General features: G+C 39.2%; 1 protein-coding gene across 1 annotated transcript in view; it reads right to left on the bottom strand.

Moving 5' to 3' along the window:
• RSU1 (Ras suppressor protein 1) overlaps positions 1-17,500 on the bottom strand; it is a 101,265-nt gene that overhangs the window by 74,594 nt on the left and 9,171 nt on the right. Inside the window, exons 4-5 of the mRNA XM_005480292.4 lie at positions 4,417-4,537; positions 831-949 (exon numbers count right to left, since the gene is read on the bottom strand). Coding sequence (XP_005480349.1) covers positions 831-949; positions 4,417-4,537 — 240 coding nt within the window. The remainder of the gene's footprint in view (positions 1-830; positions 950-4,416; positions 4,538-17,500) is intronic.

Here is a 17,500-nt window from a genome sequence, read left to right as displayed (position 1 = left end):
AAAACCCTCCTTCCCACCAGAGGAGATCCCATTTGTCTTACGTAGTTCACTCCTCCTCTTCTCGTTTCACTAAATGTGACCATTTTTAATAATGCTGACTTAAAGACTTCCCTGTGCCAGGTTACAATCACAACATCCCTCAGAGTGCAGCACTCCTCCTCTCCCCTTGCCTGTCACTTTGATGCTGAATGCACTGATCCTGAAGCCACTTCAGCACAGTACATGGAAAAGCAGAATCACTGAAATCCAGAAAGTGCCAGAATTCAAGTTGCTTAGGCAACCATAATGCACATATGCATTACAATACCTTTCTGTCAACCCTCTGGGTATGTATTTTTAACATATGCAAAGGTCAGCTTAGCTCTACCATTCCTCTGCCAAGCTTTGTAACCCTAGCATATGTTTTAATGTACTGGACACCTCAACACCCACATGCTGTTAAAACTATTTTAGTAATGATCTATCAAGAATACATTTTTTTTCAGACTCAACAAACAACAGTTGTGTTGCAAAATGGTTTAGTTTCCCCTGAGGCTTGCAACCCTCCATGATGTTTTAACTGAGTATGGGGCCCAAGTATTACTGAGAAGAAAACTAATACACCATTACTAAGCAAGTCTGCTCGTGCCCAAAGGTGTCAGATAACAATATATATCAGTGATAAATATTGCCATGCTATGCAGAAATATTCAAGATATATTAAAAGAAAACATAAATATTGGGGAAAAAAATCTGTTTTTGTATTTTGGTCTGCATCAAATAAATTTCAACTGCAAAGAGCAAAGCACCATATCCTGAAGATTTGTAGAGTTTTTAGAAAAGTTTCTTACTCAGATAGAAGAAGTTTCCTGGTAGGGAATTTTCATTTAAGTTGTTGTAAGTCAAGTCAAGAACTTCTAGTGCTGGTAGAGAGCCAAATCCCCTTGGCAAGGTGTTTAACCTGTTCATGCTGTAAGTAAAAGGAAAAAAAGAATATGACATCAGTATTCACTTCACCTAACAGGAATAATACAGGTCACAAGGTTTTTGTTTGGTTTTTTCCCTTTTTTTTCCTTAAAAAAATTAATATATGCCAAGATTTCCTCTTGTTTTGAAAAGGCTTTGATGCTCCTAGATACTGAGCAAGTCTTTTGCAATGCAGACCTTTTTATAACCTGTCATTCCCATATATATACTGAAAATTTAAGCACTCTCAAGGATCCTGTCATGTCAATCAGCAGCCACACCCAAAACATGAAGCACAAGGGAGAGAGGTGTCACAAGGCCATGCTCAGCTTTAACAGCATTCTGTGGAAAAAGCTGGTCCTTGGTAGATGACTTCTAACTAAAGTACAAATTATCTTTTTGCACATCATGTTGACTATTTCTCATTCTGCCACGTAGTTCTTCACCATGATACCAAACACAAAGGGGAATACCTCAAGAGCACAGCATTTATGTTCATTGATAACTGCTGCTCAAATCTCTTCCTAAGAACAGCAAATCTGTGTCACTACAGAACTTTTGAAGCACAAGGACCATGAAGTAAATAAAATGTCAGTCCTGTGACTGATAAAGCTTAATCTAAATATAGCTCAATCAGCCAGTCTTCAGAGGGTTTAGGACAGCAGAAGGTTTAGTAACAGACAGAACAACATGAGGACATGTAACAGAAGGAAGAGATTTCTCTGATAACCTGGATCAGACAAGGTAGAGAAAGGTAACTTTTCTCTGACTCCAAGAGCTTGAACAGGGTGATCTAGGGAATCTCTTGAGCTGCTGCAACAATGAAGGCAGGCACATGGCTGGAGATATCTTCACAGAATCTAACTGTGTATGAACTGTTCATGTATGCATGGCTGGAGATATCTTCACAGAATCTAACTGTGTATGAACTGTTCATGTATGCATGTTTATCACATGAACAGAAAAAAAACTACCTACCAGCTCCTTATTTGTACTGTCCCTACAGCATGTACAGCAAGTATATATCTGGTGTGTATGGATCTTACTTCAGTTGTCACCCAGGTTTGAAAGCAGAACAGAAAAGAGAAGCATCTTCAGAGAGAGCCTGAACAGGTAGCTACTGTCAAGAAGAGGATTTTTTTCTTACGTGAAGACTGGAAACAAACATGACCTTTCAGATGTCCCTAAACATACTCTGAATTTGATTCTCTTTTGATGTAAAAGTGATGAGCAACAGTCACTGAAGTCAAGAGGAGATGTTATGTGAATGTATGAATATCTGACACTTGAAACTATAAAAACTCTAGTCAATGTACTGACAAAGTTGCACAAGCAAATATAAGAAAGATCATTTAAGCATGTGAGCAAGGTCAGGAGAAGCACATATACCATTTCTTTCACAAACTCAGGAAACAACCTCACCCTCCCTTACCCCTTTTGCATAAGCCAGTCCCAACAAAACAAGAACCTGTAGAGATCAGCTCTCTGTAGCTAAATCTAGACAAAAATCCTTCTTCCTCCTCATCCCCAGTAAGGAGTCCTATTATGGGCATACAACTCATATTGCTTATCAGCAATTAAAACACAGAGAAGCATTCTCCACTATTGCTACTGCAGAAGTGTCACTGTTTTAAGAACTGGTCTTTATATAAAACAGAACTAAAGACAGCAGCTTGTTTTCCACTCCTGAAAAGGGATTTTTACCAAGCTGCCTAACAGCCTTGCCTTTTTGCAAGGAAGAGAGAGGGAAAAAATGTTCTCCCTACTGACAAGAGGCAGAATGGTATCTATTCTTTGGCAGGGACAGAGAACCAGCTCAAAGTTGCTGCCCAGCACTATTCATCCCTGCAGAAGTTCAAACACTGAGCTTGTGCCTCACCTACCTTCCAAATGTCACATTTTAAGCTTTCTGTGCAGCAGCACACCTTTTCTCTTTCCACACCACTTGACCCTTCCATGCCAAAGCCCTCCCAAAAATAACCTCTGCTCTTATTCAAGCCCCTCTCCCCTAAGGGGCTCTTCTGAAGCCCTCTAACACACACACTGCAGATGACTAGAGGGTTTCTAGGCTGCCTCCTGATAAACCTACCAGAGCAAAAATGTTCCCTTGTCACTGACTCCAAGGATGTCCAAAGCAAAGCTAAGACTGGGTGGTGAATCCTGTGACTAGAAGACCACGTGTAAGGAAGGGATTAAGATGGAAGAGTGTTTAATCTCTAAGATTTTAGACCACGTGATACATGAAGACGGCAAATGTGGTTCCAGACCTGAATGTCTGTTGTTCCAAACACCAAGTGGTCTTTTCCATGACATTTTTTCATTAATGCAGACTAGCATTTGACCTATATTAACAATGGTTGCTGCTTTAATCCATAGGAAGTGCACAACTTCTTCCTTCATATACTGCAACACTTCTATATGCCGTTCTAAAAAATATGGTTCTAACCCTTAAAACACAAAGAATCAGGATTCTTAATTAATATTTGCTCTGAAAAGCAATTCAGAGGTTGAAACAGATATTAAGGACAGCTAGAGATCTACTGTGACCAAAAAAAAAAAAGACCAGGGAAGACAGATCATCATTAAAATGTCTATTGGCATTCCAACAGTTCAAGATGCAATTCAATTATCAGCACTTCATTAAAGTATCTAAAGCAGAATACACAGAGCTTAGCCAAAATCATCTGGTATTTTGAGGAGTAAAAATGCTCAGTTTAAGGCGTTCAGAAATTGAATTTATAAAATACAAACATTCTTTCTATGAGAAGTCTGTAATGCTAAAGCTTAGGCCTACCACTGCTTTCCTCCATAGCTACACTTCAATATGCCCATTTAATTTTAAGAAGGTCTTATGCTTCACATTTGTTTTCTTAATAATTCAAGAAAGCCCTCTGCAACTGCAGTTATTATAAAGTATCACCAGCTCTCTCAGAATATAGAATCTGAACACTTAATATGAACACCCCTGGCACAAATTCAGTCAATACCAGCTCTTTGAACTAAATGGACACCACACCTAATACATGCTGCTTCTTTTACAGGTTTAATACAAACTGAAATGTCTATAAACACAAATTCAAACATTTGGAATTGAAGTCCTAAATTAACATGGATGTTTCTTTAAATCAGAACAGAGCTTGATTCTTATGCAGTAACCACAGAATTAAGAGGTAGTTACTACAGAAGTAAAAGTCAGTAATTGTTCAGTTTGACTTCAGTATTTGATGAATATTTATTGAATATGAGTTGCTGCTGTCCTTAAATGGTTATCAGTATACCAGAGTAAGTGCTTGACCATTTACATTTCTGTTTATCCAGGACAATACCTGAAAACTCTGAAGCTATAATTCCCAGATTAGCCTCAAAACCAATAACAAACTTTACTATCAAAAAATAAGAAGTTACAGGTTCCGTTGCGACAACATTTGGTAGCACCTTTATTACAGCAAAGTTTTGCATTAAGATACGCACCCAAGGTTCAGGTGTTTGAGCTTCTGAAGGCTGCTTATCTGTGTAGGCAGCTCCTCAATCTGGTTGTTGAAAAAGTTGAGCACTTCTATGTTTCTCAGGTCTGCGATGTTTGCTGGCACAGCTGTGGAAAGTTTTCACAGTGAGAGACTGCAATTAGGGCAAGCTACCCTAATTGTAAGACTACAGATGCTTTACCAGCACCTGGTGTTTGCACTGTTTGTACAGAGGCTGCCGCACAGAAAGCATCCCATTATTCCAATAAAAGCAAAGTTTATATCCAAAAAAAACCTCCTGTTCTCAATACTGAGAGCACTCATTTTGTACTCTTCAAAAATTACTACCGTAACTGTAAGATATTTTGACTAACAAAGACCACTGCAGAGAGAGAGACAAGGACAAGTGCTCTTACAGACTAAGAGAAGCAGGCTGTCCTCTCAATTCATGTAGCACACAGAGGTCTCTAAAGAGCAGAGCCTGAGAGACTTGGATCATGACATTATTTGAGTGGAGAAAACATTAATGATACAAGTAGTTACAGGACAGCAGCTGTACTAAAGGACCTTAACAATAAACATAAAATAATCCCTCATTTTCAGCTATGGCCCTATCTGCTTATTGCTTAAACAATTTAGTATATCCAAATTCTTGGTCATTTAAGAGACAACAAAATTTACAAACAAAAATAAATTCAGCCTTAAAAGAACTGTTTAGCCAAGCCCACTTTCAGTTACCTCCCATGAGTGATAAACTAACTGATCAATACTCATACATGGCTACAGTGGATTACCAACAGATCAATAGCTGCTTGTTACTACCTAGAAACATGAACTATAAGGCAGAAACACAACATGAATGACTGTGCTAATGAGGTTAAAAAGCTATTCAGATTTGCATCTCTTCTCCCCTTAAACTGAGTGAGATTTAAGCAGCCAGCTGAGGTATAAAGGGGGTTGGCAAGTCACCTGCACTGAACCTTGCACCTGTGCTCAATATTCACCTTGGTTCAGTCTCAACTTTGCCTCAGGAATCCACAAAGTGCTCATCTAAATAATTAGAAGGTTTTATGAGGCCATGATTTTTTTTATTTGTTGGTATGAGGCAATCTCAGTCTTAAAATGGAGTCAATAATGTTTACAAAGCGGAACATTGCAGTATGTCACATTTACTAGATTATAAGTCTAATTACAATGTGAACAATAATGGGATGCCTAACAAAGACTCTAATTACACTACATAAATATTACTGTTGAGGGCCATATTCATTGCAGGAGGTTTTTAGCAGACTTTATATAAAAGTCATTAAGGCAAATCTGAGCATTTAGAAGACCTCCCTTAGAGGTATTTTCTAACTGGTCTTTACTTATCTGTCATTCAATGATAGTGAGAATTATGTGTGTTCACAAACTAAAGGGTATTTCACTACTACTATTATTTTAAATTATTCCCTAACAGAAGTTAACTGAGGATTTTAATTGGCATCATTCAGCTGTTTCCAGCCTCAATATTTCACCAGAAAAGTAATTACCGGTATTAAAATATTTTCCTTTCAGAAATTAGACTTCATAATTTGACTTTGATGAGATGCAACAGACAGGCAAATCATGTTTCTGATCTTCTCAGATACTGCATTTATGAAGACTAGGAATCAAAAGTACTAGAAAATATGGGTTTTAGTTTAGTCAAAGCTTTAATAATAGAAGACCAATACAGATATAACACTGTCTCCTGATATATCTGTTTAATCCCCACATACTGTATTTCATGTTGTGAATCACACTTAGGATACTTTATATCATTGTTGTCTTCAAGATATACTAAAATCTGCATTGGTAAGCAGGCTGAGATGAGAAAAAGACAAAATATTTAGCAAAGGATTTAAATGAAATGCTTTTGTGTCTTACCCTGTTAAATCAAAATGAAAAGCCCCAGTCTACAACTGTACTTTTTGGTTTGCCTGGAGGTATTTAGTGAGAAGGAAGAAGAGAAGAGTAGGTCAACACCAGGCTTGTGGTAGGGAAGAGAGGACTTTTGTTCTAATAGTTTATTTTCTGGTTCAACAATTCAAATACATTTTTAATATAAATAAATGCTATCTTGTATTCAACGAAAATTAGAAGACTGAATTTTAGTCCTGTACTGATCCTGTAGCTAAAATGCACAGGATCAGTAACTTCAGGTCCAAAGACCACTGGCAGTGAAGCAAGGCTGACCAGGCATATCGTGCTCTCTGTTTTGAACTTCACGTGACCCGACTACCATTCCACTACTATGCTGCAAAACTCTTCCCAGATACACTCGGCAGCCTGCTGACTGCCAAATCCCGAGACATTCATGTTCTGGCAATGCTGAATTCCACTCGAGTCTCCTTGTCACGATGAGCTGTGAGAGTGAACTGTCAGCATCCTGGTTCTGTTCACCCACGTGTTTACAGTACGATCGGCAGTGTCTTAACAACTCTCCTGAGACCATCTGCTGCCCAGTGTCATTAACAACTCCCCCTCAGCAAACACCAGGAAAATTTGGCAGCCCAGTGCCTTTGCGTTCTCCTGCGAAGCTTCAGTCACATCATGAAGCCCCATTCATGTGAAGTTTCACTTCACAAGACCAGGAACAGCTTTCCCTTGTTCAACACTGGAAACTGCATCCAGTGATTCACTATGACAGCTGTAGGCTTCACCTTGATTTCAAGGGTTGGTTGACAGGGACTATAGGCTGCCCACAAGGATTTAGAGGACTTTGTTCATGTTTCTGGAAATAAGGATTGGCAACTTACACTTCAAAGCATTTATGCTCTTTTTGCCCTCAAGTTAGTGGCAATTCTTTAGGCACTAAAACATCAAGTTCTCATCAAGTTTACTCAAGGCAAATTATTACATTTTATTCCTATACAACCAGCAGCTGTTTAAAAGGTAACAAAATTATTTCCAAAATACAGATAAGAAGGATTAAATTCTACTATTCAATGACTATGCAACTTCACATTTAGAGTATCTTGGATCTGAGCCTTAAACTCTCTTTCAGCATGAGAGCCAGAAGCCAACGCCAGACATGACCTTTACTAGAGGTCTGATGTTGCCCTCAGCTGGAGAGCAGGCACTGGGTTAGAAGGACCTTTCATCCAGGACAGCTGGATCCTGCAGAGAAACTCACTAGAAACATCCAGATCAGTGACAGCAGCCTGGAATCACCTGTCTCAGATGCAACCCTTTCCCATAAAGCAAGAAGTCAAGAGGTTCTCATAGCACTATCTAGAACTGACATGCAAACCCAGTTCCTTTTCTATACCCAACCTCTGACAAAGGATGAAGAGCACAGAAAACAGAAAAGAAGAAAAAGTTCATTACTTTCCCTCTAGTTCCACTCAGTAACTCTTCTGCCATTCACACAGGTCTCAATATAATTCCTCCTGTGGTGGCAGCTGAAAATGCACAGGCTTCAAAAAGTCATTATTTCTGAAAATGGTCACCAAGATTATTTCTTTTAAACATCTGTGAATCCCTGGGAAACAACAGCAATCCTCACAACTTCAAAAGTAAACCAACTCAGGTGTCTGCAAAATTAAGTTTCTACTTCTTTTTACCCAAAAGATGAAATCTGCTTTTTTTTGTTTGTTTGTTTAGTAAAGACACTAAATTAGACATTTCTCAGTAAAAAAGATGTGTATCAAAACTTCCTTTACAGTTTGAAACTAAAATAAAAAACATTTTAAATAAGGAACTTCAGATGAAAAAAAAAACCAACTAGAAGGGTCAATAGACTACTCAACTGAAATGATTTAGTAAAAATATAAGTCGCCATGAGAAGAACACACAGTACAGAAACTGCATTAAACACTTCAGTTCATTTAACCCCTAACACTGAATATCCAAAATAAACATTGTTCCACTGCTGCTTGGAAAGTGCTATCTGTAATACCCGATTATGCAAAAAATTGTGCATGAATAGACTTGCAATCTTCTCAATAAATATGACCCCAAAGGCTACAGAAAGCCTCCAACTCAAGTCAATGTTTTTTGAATCAGACATCATGAGAAATAAGAATGTTAATTTTTTAAAGTAAGATTAATTTCTTTGGCAATCACATCCTTAGCATGCAATCAGCTGCAGAATCCCTTGCTTTTTCAGAATGTTTCTTTACTTAATGAAGTAATTTTGCGGTACCTAGGAACATGATGTTCAGTAGTACTCCAAACCTTTACAGGTTCTAAGGGAATATTTATCCAAAAGAGCTATTAAAATAGCAGTACCTGACAGAAGAGAGATTTATGCAACTATGCCAGTTTCTCATTAAACTGTTCCACTGGAAAGCTGGTCAAGAGTCATACAAGGTAAAGAGAACTCAATGCAGACCTTTTAGAGTCCCATCAGTCCATTGTGGATCCCAAGCAGAGATTTCTTGCCAAGAGCAAGAACCCACTTTTTAAGACTGAAGTAAAACCTGAGGGCTCTACAACATAATAAACTCAGTTCTGTGGACTTGCTAATCCAGTTAGCATCAACAGGAAGCTTTCATGAGTAAGGATCCCTTAGTGTAAAGGTCATAAAGACATGAAATGTTACTCACATTTCATGGGGGAGGAAGAATTTAGGATACTAAATATATAATGCACTCTGTGCATCCAATATAACTGTACTCATAGAGCTAGAGTCATGTTTAGATTAATTTGACAAGGGTTCTGTTATACAGAAAGAGAAGCAATCAGCTTCACCAAAATGAAAGAGGAATTAGCAGAGGGAGAACACAACAGTTTTCATTTTAAATATTCATAGGCATGCTGATATCATATTTGGCAGCTAACTGGAGAGCATCCTGATCCCAACTGAAGCATACAGTACTTAATTTACACACTATGTAGTTCAAGTTTCCCCTTTTGCCCTCCCTTCACTCTTCCAAAGATGGATATTAATCTTCCTCCCACTGAAAACATTAAAAACAAACTTGTCTCCTTAATCTTCAGCTCTTTCCAGAAACCAGCAGGGATTTCTTATTTCAATTATCCACAGAAGAACCTCAGATATTAAACTGTGCTTATGAACATGTTTAAATTACACTATAGCTCAATTTGTCAATAAACAGTATTCATTTAGAAGCTAGATTCTAAGGAGAAGAGCAGTGAGCACAAGAAAGACTGAGAAGACACTGGGAATCAAGTGACATCTAGTGAAGAGAAAGGATAAATCTGTTCTTTTCTGAGAAGAGAGCTTAGGATGTCAGAGTTTGGAGAGAAATCCTAGAAGCCAGGGGCTGAGGTTAGGAAGGGATTACTATGTTGAAAATACATCACCTAACTGCAAAGAACTGAAACCACACCAAAATAGCTCACAAAAATCTGATGCTTTTTAGCATTTTTAACAGTATTAGAGAATGGTGTGAATAAGGATATGTACAAAAATGTGGATATAAACAAGTACTTCATTTCTGCAAATAATTTTCAAGAGAACAAAGTGTTAGCCAAGCTTTTCAAATTACTGTGGTCAACCACAGCATCTTCATCTTCAATAACTGCTTTGTGAGAAGTGCACAGTGCAGCCCACACACTTGCTGTCTTATATTTAAGTCAGGAGAAAAAAAAAAAAAACCATGAGGTACACCATCCACAAAGCTGAAGAATGCAGGCTATGTACCCTTATTGCAGGTCAGATCCTCTGTGTGTCTTGATATTTCAATAGCAGATGGTTAAGAGAAATAACTTCTGCAGGACAAAAGAACTTTAGTTGATAGTATTGAGATTTAATATTAGGCTTCCATCAAATACAAACAGTATCACTAAATGCCAGTGAGTCTCTTCCAGGTGTTTGGACTGTTTAAGCATGATCTCTTCATATTTTCCCACGACTGCACAGTTGCTGGCTTCAGATAAATCAACCCATCCGAAGTTCATTCAGTTAAGTTCACCTTTCCCTTCCTCAATATTTTCTTTATTTCAGTCTATTCAACTTGTTCTCTGCAGTTTACAAAAGGAACTAACCAAAGATGTCCTGCACACAAGCCCTTGAACAATTACTATAGATTACCCTCAAAAGTGAAGATCACTTCAGCCTCTTACTCAAGTGTCCATCTACCTGTGTGCCCAGCAGTGCTTATTTACAAAATTCTGCTTTCAGTGTGTCTAAAAAAATTTTCCTGATTTCAGTTTGCCTTATTAGCTAGTATTTGGAGTTTAAACTTTTTACAGCACTGAAATGCTTTTAGAAACACACATAGGACTATTTCTCACTGCAGCTTGGATCAACTGAGTGTTTCCCTATTCAGCACTGCAGACTGCTGTGCTGACACTGCTAGGTGGGGACACCAGCCTGTCCTCTAAACACACTCACAGAAGAGGCTGCAGTAAAAAAGCTCACTGCTCAAAAGCAAGAGTCAGCACATGTGTTTCTTGCTCCAGTTCTCAGAACTGGGAATGAATTAAGCTCCCTTCTAGTTTGAGCTCCCCATACCCAGCACTTAAAGCCACCTCTTAGGTCTGTAGGGCACAGAGTCCTCCCTGTGCCCCTCTGTTAGCTGACCCCAGGCTTCAGCTGACTGTACATTTCATTTCCAGCTACAGGAGATAATACTGGTGGCAACCAGTCACCACATCTGCCATCATCACATCAAGATCATGGAATGATTTCACCCCAAAGGTTATGCCACAGGAATGGAAAAAGTTAAGAGGCCAGAGGGTGAGCAGTCTGAAGGGAAATGCTCTGTTGTTATCCACTTCAATGCACCTGACTACTGGAAGAACACATAAAAAATAAGAGTACAAAATCAAGTACAAAATTAAATCCAGTTTTCCCTCAATCTACACCAAATATACCTTCTTGTCTCAGTCCTTACATATTAGAAGCCAAAAAATTCTACTTGGCTAGTTAGACAGTAAATTCTGTAATACAAAATTAATGTTTTTAATGAGGTGAGTTCACTTTTGCAATGTTCACTTCCTTTGAAAATGCCAACTGCAAAATAGTCTGTATGTGGCAAGAGGATTTATATGGAGAATATAAACATGGAGAATGATATGGGGATTCCACAAAAAAAAATTAGGGCTATTTTAAGCCACTGGGCTTAGATGAAGACACAAGTAATTTGTAGTAACATGTTGGAAAATGGTGAGAATTCAAAAAAAAGACTTAATATGCTTGCAGATGTCTTTTAGTAAAAGAAGAAAAAAGTATCTGAAGAATTATGTTCAAGACTAGTGATTTGTGTCTAGTGTTGCTTTACTTATGGCAAAACTGACTTTGGTGCCATACAGCACAAACTTTGACAATTTAATTTGTGCATAAATTGGGCACTTTCTGCATGTATCCTTATACCATTACAGCACACAACTCTTTCACACATTATTCTGTTTCATTTCCCCAAATTTTCTAAGAAGCAAAGTTGATATTATATATATTTAATTTTAAAATGTTCTATCATCTGTATTTTCTCAGAACCAAAGGTTTGGAGTTTTTTTTAGGAAGAAAAGAAAAAGCTAACAAGGTATTTAATCAACACATTTGAGTAGAACCCAGATGTCACAAATGCAGTAAGGCATATGTATAGGGATCTCCTTTTTCCTCCTTTTCACATCCTCCTGTGTACTGCATTCAGGAAGATATTTCCCATTAGAGATCCCTGCATCAGAAATGGGAAGTTAGACCAAATCAAAACATACCAAAAAAATGAAAGGCTTACAGCTAGCTTAAAGCATCTCTCCCACACACAGCTGATAGAAACTGCCAGGCACAAGTCCTGTGCTTTGGACACAGCCCTGGTGTCACCCTGCAGACACTGCCTGCCCCACTGTTATATTGTGTCAGGACAACAGTATGGGATGACTTACCCGAAGGAAGCAGAGGCAGAAGCACAGTAGAGGAGAACACAAGAAATAACAAAGAGTAAAGAGTACACGGTCATCTGATTCCTTCCAGAAGTCAGCAAATTAGTTATATAAATAACCTGATACCAGGCAAGATGCAAAGTGTCAGACAATACCAGTGGGAGACACCATCACACATTTCAGCAGACTGGAGAACACAAAGCAGCCAGACTGGGAAGGAATTCAGGACAGGCAGATGCAGTGTTGATGTCTCTGGACTATCTCCAATAGGTCCAGGTACAGACTACAGCCAGAAAGGTGACTCAGAAAGGAGACATCCTAATGTAAAAATTAAACCAAGAGATTTTAGCAGCATGCTAAAAAAGATCAAGGACACAGTCAAGAGGGTTAACAGCAACAAAAGGACAAGCTTTTGTGCAGGTCACACACAGAGAGAAAAACAATTTAGGAGATGGCAGAGCAAAGCAGTAAGTCGTGTGAGCAGAAAAAAAAAAGTTTTGAACTGCTCTGCTGAAAGAAAGCAAAATGTACAGTAATGATAAAGGGTGACCACATGGCTGTCAAAAGAACAATGATCAATGAGACACAGCCATTCTGACACGAGCACATAGTGAACTCAAACAAAAGTCAGGTCTGGAAATGGGAACCAGCAGCAAAAAACTAATGGATCACCCCACAAAAAGGAAGGGACCAAAGATAACCAAAGGATTACATGAGAATCAAGGGACAAGCAGTGAAAAGATCACAGAACAGTATAGGACAGCACATCAGAAGAATAGTAGAGGAGGACAGAGAATATGACATCGGGTAACACAGAAGAGGTTTGAGCAAAAAATAGTTGCTCCTGATCTCTCATTATTTAATCATTTGATAATACTGGATAAGGAATCAGAGCACCAGAACAAAAGGATATAGAAACCATCAGGAGTGAGCTATGAATAGCAGGAAAATTCTGAGATCATTTACAGACAGCACATGAATATATGAAGCCAGTGAGCACAGGACCACCTGAGGTTAAGGAGACTGAGGAGAAGTGCAAAACGAAGTGGCTGAGCACCATCAGCGAGCAGGCGGGATGAACAGCTGCCAGCTGCCAGGAACACCAGCGCCTTCCCGGGAAAAGATGCTAAATGTGCTCAAAGAGTGACCTCTACTGGGCAAAGCACAGAGCACGGTACGGCACCGGCAGCGGGAACACTCCGGTACCGGCAGACACAGAATCTCTGCATTGATTTCTGAACGGCACAGAATCTCTGAATTGATTTCTTCAAATGACTGCAATGTTAATTAACCACCACTGGCAGCTAAGGCAAATAACTGTCATAGCAGTTACAAGTCAAAGACTTAGTGCATATCCCAAAATAAATGAAAATAAAACAAGTTGGCAGCATAATAGTTGTACACATACTGATGACACCTGATGCCAATGCTGAAGTAACCTTTAATATTCCAGCCTGCTTTCCCGTCACATCTTCCCCTCTGTGCCCTTCTGGCTGTGATAACAGACAAAATGAGCATCTGAAACCTCTTCAAACACACTTCCTATTCACAATATAATACATGGATTTTAATTGTCAAAACTTCATTCAGCATGCCAAGGAAGGATTTCCCATCCTATACTAGGATGTGAAATTCTGTATACATTCTAAATGGCTGGAGAATACATTGAGCTAGCTAACCTAATTAAATTCCATAAGGTTCAGTATCCCTTCATACTTCATGGCAAAATAGTACACAAAAGCTGCTCTGCTAAGAAAAAGCAGACAAGGCTTAAGCTACATTTTTATGCTCTAATAGAGCATATTCTTTATGAAACTGAGTTTTTTCTGTTGCTAGTTCTACACCAATTCTTTCTCATTCACAAATCTAGTGGGGCACTAGGGGACCAAAACTGAAACCTAACCTAACTGCTGACTTCAGCCTGCAAAGGTACTTTTTTTCCAGTGAAAGGTATCCAATTGTTGTACCAGTACAATCAATTTACAAATAAAGTAAATAAATAAAGAAATAAAACCTCAAAACCCCATGAGCCCTCAAGAAATGTGACAGACAAACCCTACCATCAACTCTGAATAAAAGCCTCATCCTGACTCAGGTGATCTATTTTACACGGTGTCCCAGAGCTCCACCTTGTTGTGCTTGGCACCATATGGGGCAAGACCCAGATTAAAAACAGACAAGCCTGGGGATATATAACACTTCTCCCTGACCTGGATTCTCAGAAACTCTGCAATTCCAGCCTGTTCCCCAAAACCATTATTAAAACATGAACTCCAGCTGAAGGGCTCTGAACAAAATAGCTCCAAGTTTGATTTCAAGAATTTTTATGACAAATTCCTTGGCACATGACAGGCACTGCTATCCCAGCATGAAGCAGAGAGCAGCAATGTTACAGGAACCATGGCAGCTGCCCCTGCAGAACAGGCAGATCTACAGCAACACATGAAGGTCTCTTTCCTCCTGCACAGAGGCACCAGATGAGCAAGTGGTCAAGACTGCTGCAGACGTTCAGTGACATTCCGCCTGAACTTGAGCGAAGCAGCCCTACAAATACCCAAAACAGAAGCATAAATACCCACAAAAATTACTACTGCTGCACAGATGATGCAGAAACAATATTTGTGGCTGACCTAACTAATCAAATGTGGTTTCTACAACAGTTATGTCCTGCACCTCAAACTCCCCCTCTGCCCCTCTAGTAGAGCCACCCTAATTCCCTACCACTATTCATAAATGATCCTATTGAGCAGGAGGTGGATCTGTATGTCCCTCAGCTAGCATCAAGTGACATGAGCAAAAACAACTTGGTCACATCTACCTGAATTAATCCACCACACTGAAGGACAGATACCTATGGTCAGCCACCCATTTCCACCAATTTAAAAAACATTTGTTAGAACTTCTATTGCATTTACTCTGATGGTAGCCAATGGGTTCAAAAGACACCAGGGTTAGGGTCAGACAATCTGTACATGCGAAGACTATCTTGAATTTTGCTTTCAGCTGTATAGTGGATAGAAGGCTTTAAAATTACTAAATGATGGAACAAAAAACACCCAGTATAATAGAGTATACTAGAGACACTATTATACTAGAGTATAATAGACACTAGCCCTTATGTCTACATTATGCCAAGAAAAAGCACAAATATTCACTTTCTCCTTCTGCTTTCTACTGGATGTCAGAGACCCTATAGAGGAATCAAATCAGCTTTGTCACTTATGCAGCACCTGGTTCAACAAGACTGCAGAATCACAGCTATTTGGCTTCCCTGAGAGTTTTGCTTCTGATTTTGAAGCACAAGTAGCTCTCACCAAGCAGCAATAGACCAACTCGACTGTTTCAGAAGTCACCCAGAGCAGAAAAAGGCAGTTCAAGACTCCTCCATTAGCACAGCACCAGATAACTGAAAAAAAATTCAGCCTAATATGCTCCAGAAAAATCAATATGGACTTGAGTATGTCTGATAATGAATGATTTAGACACATAAATGAAGTACAAATGGCACACTAGAAATACTATAAAATCCATGCAACAGCAGTATTCTGAGCAGTATAGTGGATTTAATTGAGCAGTCCTCATACTTGCTGATGAAACTTTACTCAGTTTTAATAGTTTTGTGGCAAAAATACAAAGTACATTTACATAAAAATATGCATATCCACGTTTTACATTTATTTATTCTTTCAGATAGACATATTTACTCTAAACACCAAAAAAAACCCTACCAGAACACTCATTTAAATGGCAGGAAACGAGCAGAAGATGCTAATATGACCTTAGTGTAGCATGTCAAGTGTCACTGCCATCAGCCTCCTAGTCATTTTAAGAACAATCTGCTAAGACAATTAATTACATAGCTTAAAAGATTAGGTCAACAGTGTCAGATATGAGAATATGAACTTGAAATTTAGCCTTTTAAAAATGTGTGCTGTCTATTTAAGTGCCTACATCCATTTGTGAAAGAAGAGTAAGTTTCAGACTTGATGAGTTACTTCTCAGGACAAGCAAGGGTCTTACCTTGCCATGAAAGAAACCCAAACAGAGCAATTAGAAAGGCTGACAGAATCCCTTGGCTGAGAGAAGGCATGTACTCGCAGCCTGCTGATCTGACAGCTACTTTAGGAGAAAGCAGCTAATTGAAGGGTGAGATTTAATGTAATGTAACACAAACCTACAGTCATGGCAATCTTTAAACTGGTATTTTGAAAACTAAAACTGCTTTAAGCAAATGGTACACTGGGTTTTTCTTGAATAGTTAAAGCCAACCTGGACGCATCTTTCTTGGACACTTCTCATTACTGTACCTTTCCTCCCCAGTCAGGTCTGCAGCTAAGAATCAGCCAGGACAGAGGTTAGCTATTCAGCTTTTCAGTGTGGAGCTCATGCTGAAGCACATGCCCTCCCCAGGCTCAGATGTGAGACAGCCAAGATTCAAGTCTCCATGCAGGAGCTTCAGCCTATCTCCTGCCACCTGCCCAGCCAGTTGTGTGCTCAGCTGAGATCATCCTTTAGCTACATTAAAATCTATAAGGCACCATGTAGAAGAGCTGATTCACTGGCGATCTGAAAGTGTGAGATTTCAAAAAGTTCTAATTTTACAAATCTCAAAGAATAGTGAAGTTTACCAAGAGTAACATTTCCAACTCATTTCATGCTTGTGCCAGGTAAGCAGCCATTCAGACAGAGATAGCAGAATAAATACCAGCACCAGAGAAGTCCTGCCTGCCAGCACTAAGGTACCCAACCCTGGGTGAGCTGTCTGATCACAAGAATCAGACAGAGGTGTGCAGAATGAACTGCTGTCTCAAGGTGCCTGCAACCTCCCAAAGGCTGCAGAGAAAGCTGCAGTGGCTGAGTACAATGAACTGCCTAGCTTGCAACAGCTCACTTTCAGGGACACCCATCTCCTTGCAGTGCCTGAGGGAACACACAAAAGTCACTAGCTGGGTGGCCCCCAGCTCCACCAGTGGCTGATAACAGATGCCAGACAGCAACATGCCCAGAGAAAATTCATCATAATCCTTCTCAAAAGATCATTGTCCCAGCTTCAAGCTATTAGTAACTCCACGGCTTTCCAAACCAGGGACAGAGCTGCATGTTTAACAGTGATGCATTTTGGATTTTTCCTCCCTTAACTGGCCCATTAAATCACCCATCAGTCATCATTTATATGCCAGATGGCTGGAAACTGTTGGTCACATTTGTAATTAAATTGAGATTTCTTTGAAAACTACAATGGGATAAAAACAAATAGCAAGATGGCAGTCTAGAGG

The sequence above is a fragment of the Zonotrichia albicollis genome, chromosome 1, assembly GCF_047830755.1.
Source record: "Zonotrichia albicollis isolate bZonAlb1 chromosome 1, bZonAlb1.hap1, whole genome shotgun sequence".
Taxonomy (NCBI): domain Eukaryota; kingdom Metazoa; phylum Chordata; class Aves; order Passeriformes; family Passerellidae; genus Zonotrichia; species Zonotrichia albicollis.
The sequence above is the reverse complement of the archived record's forward strand: the minus strand, read 5'-3'. Positions and strand labels throughout refer to the sequence as shown.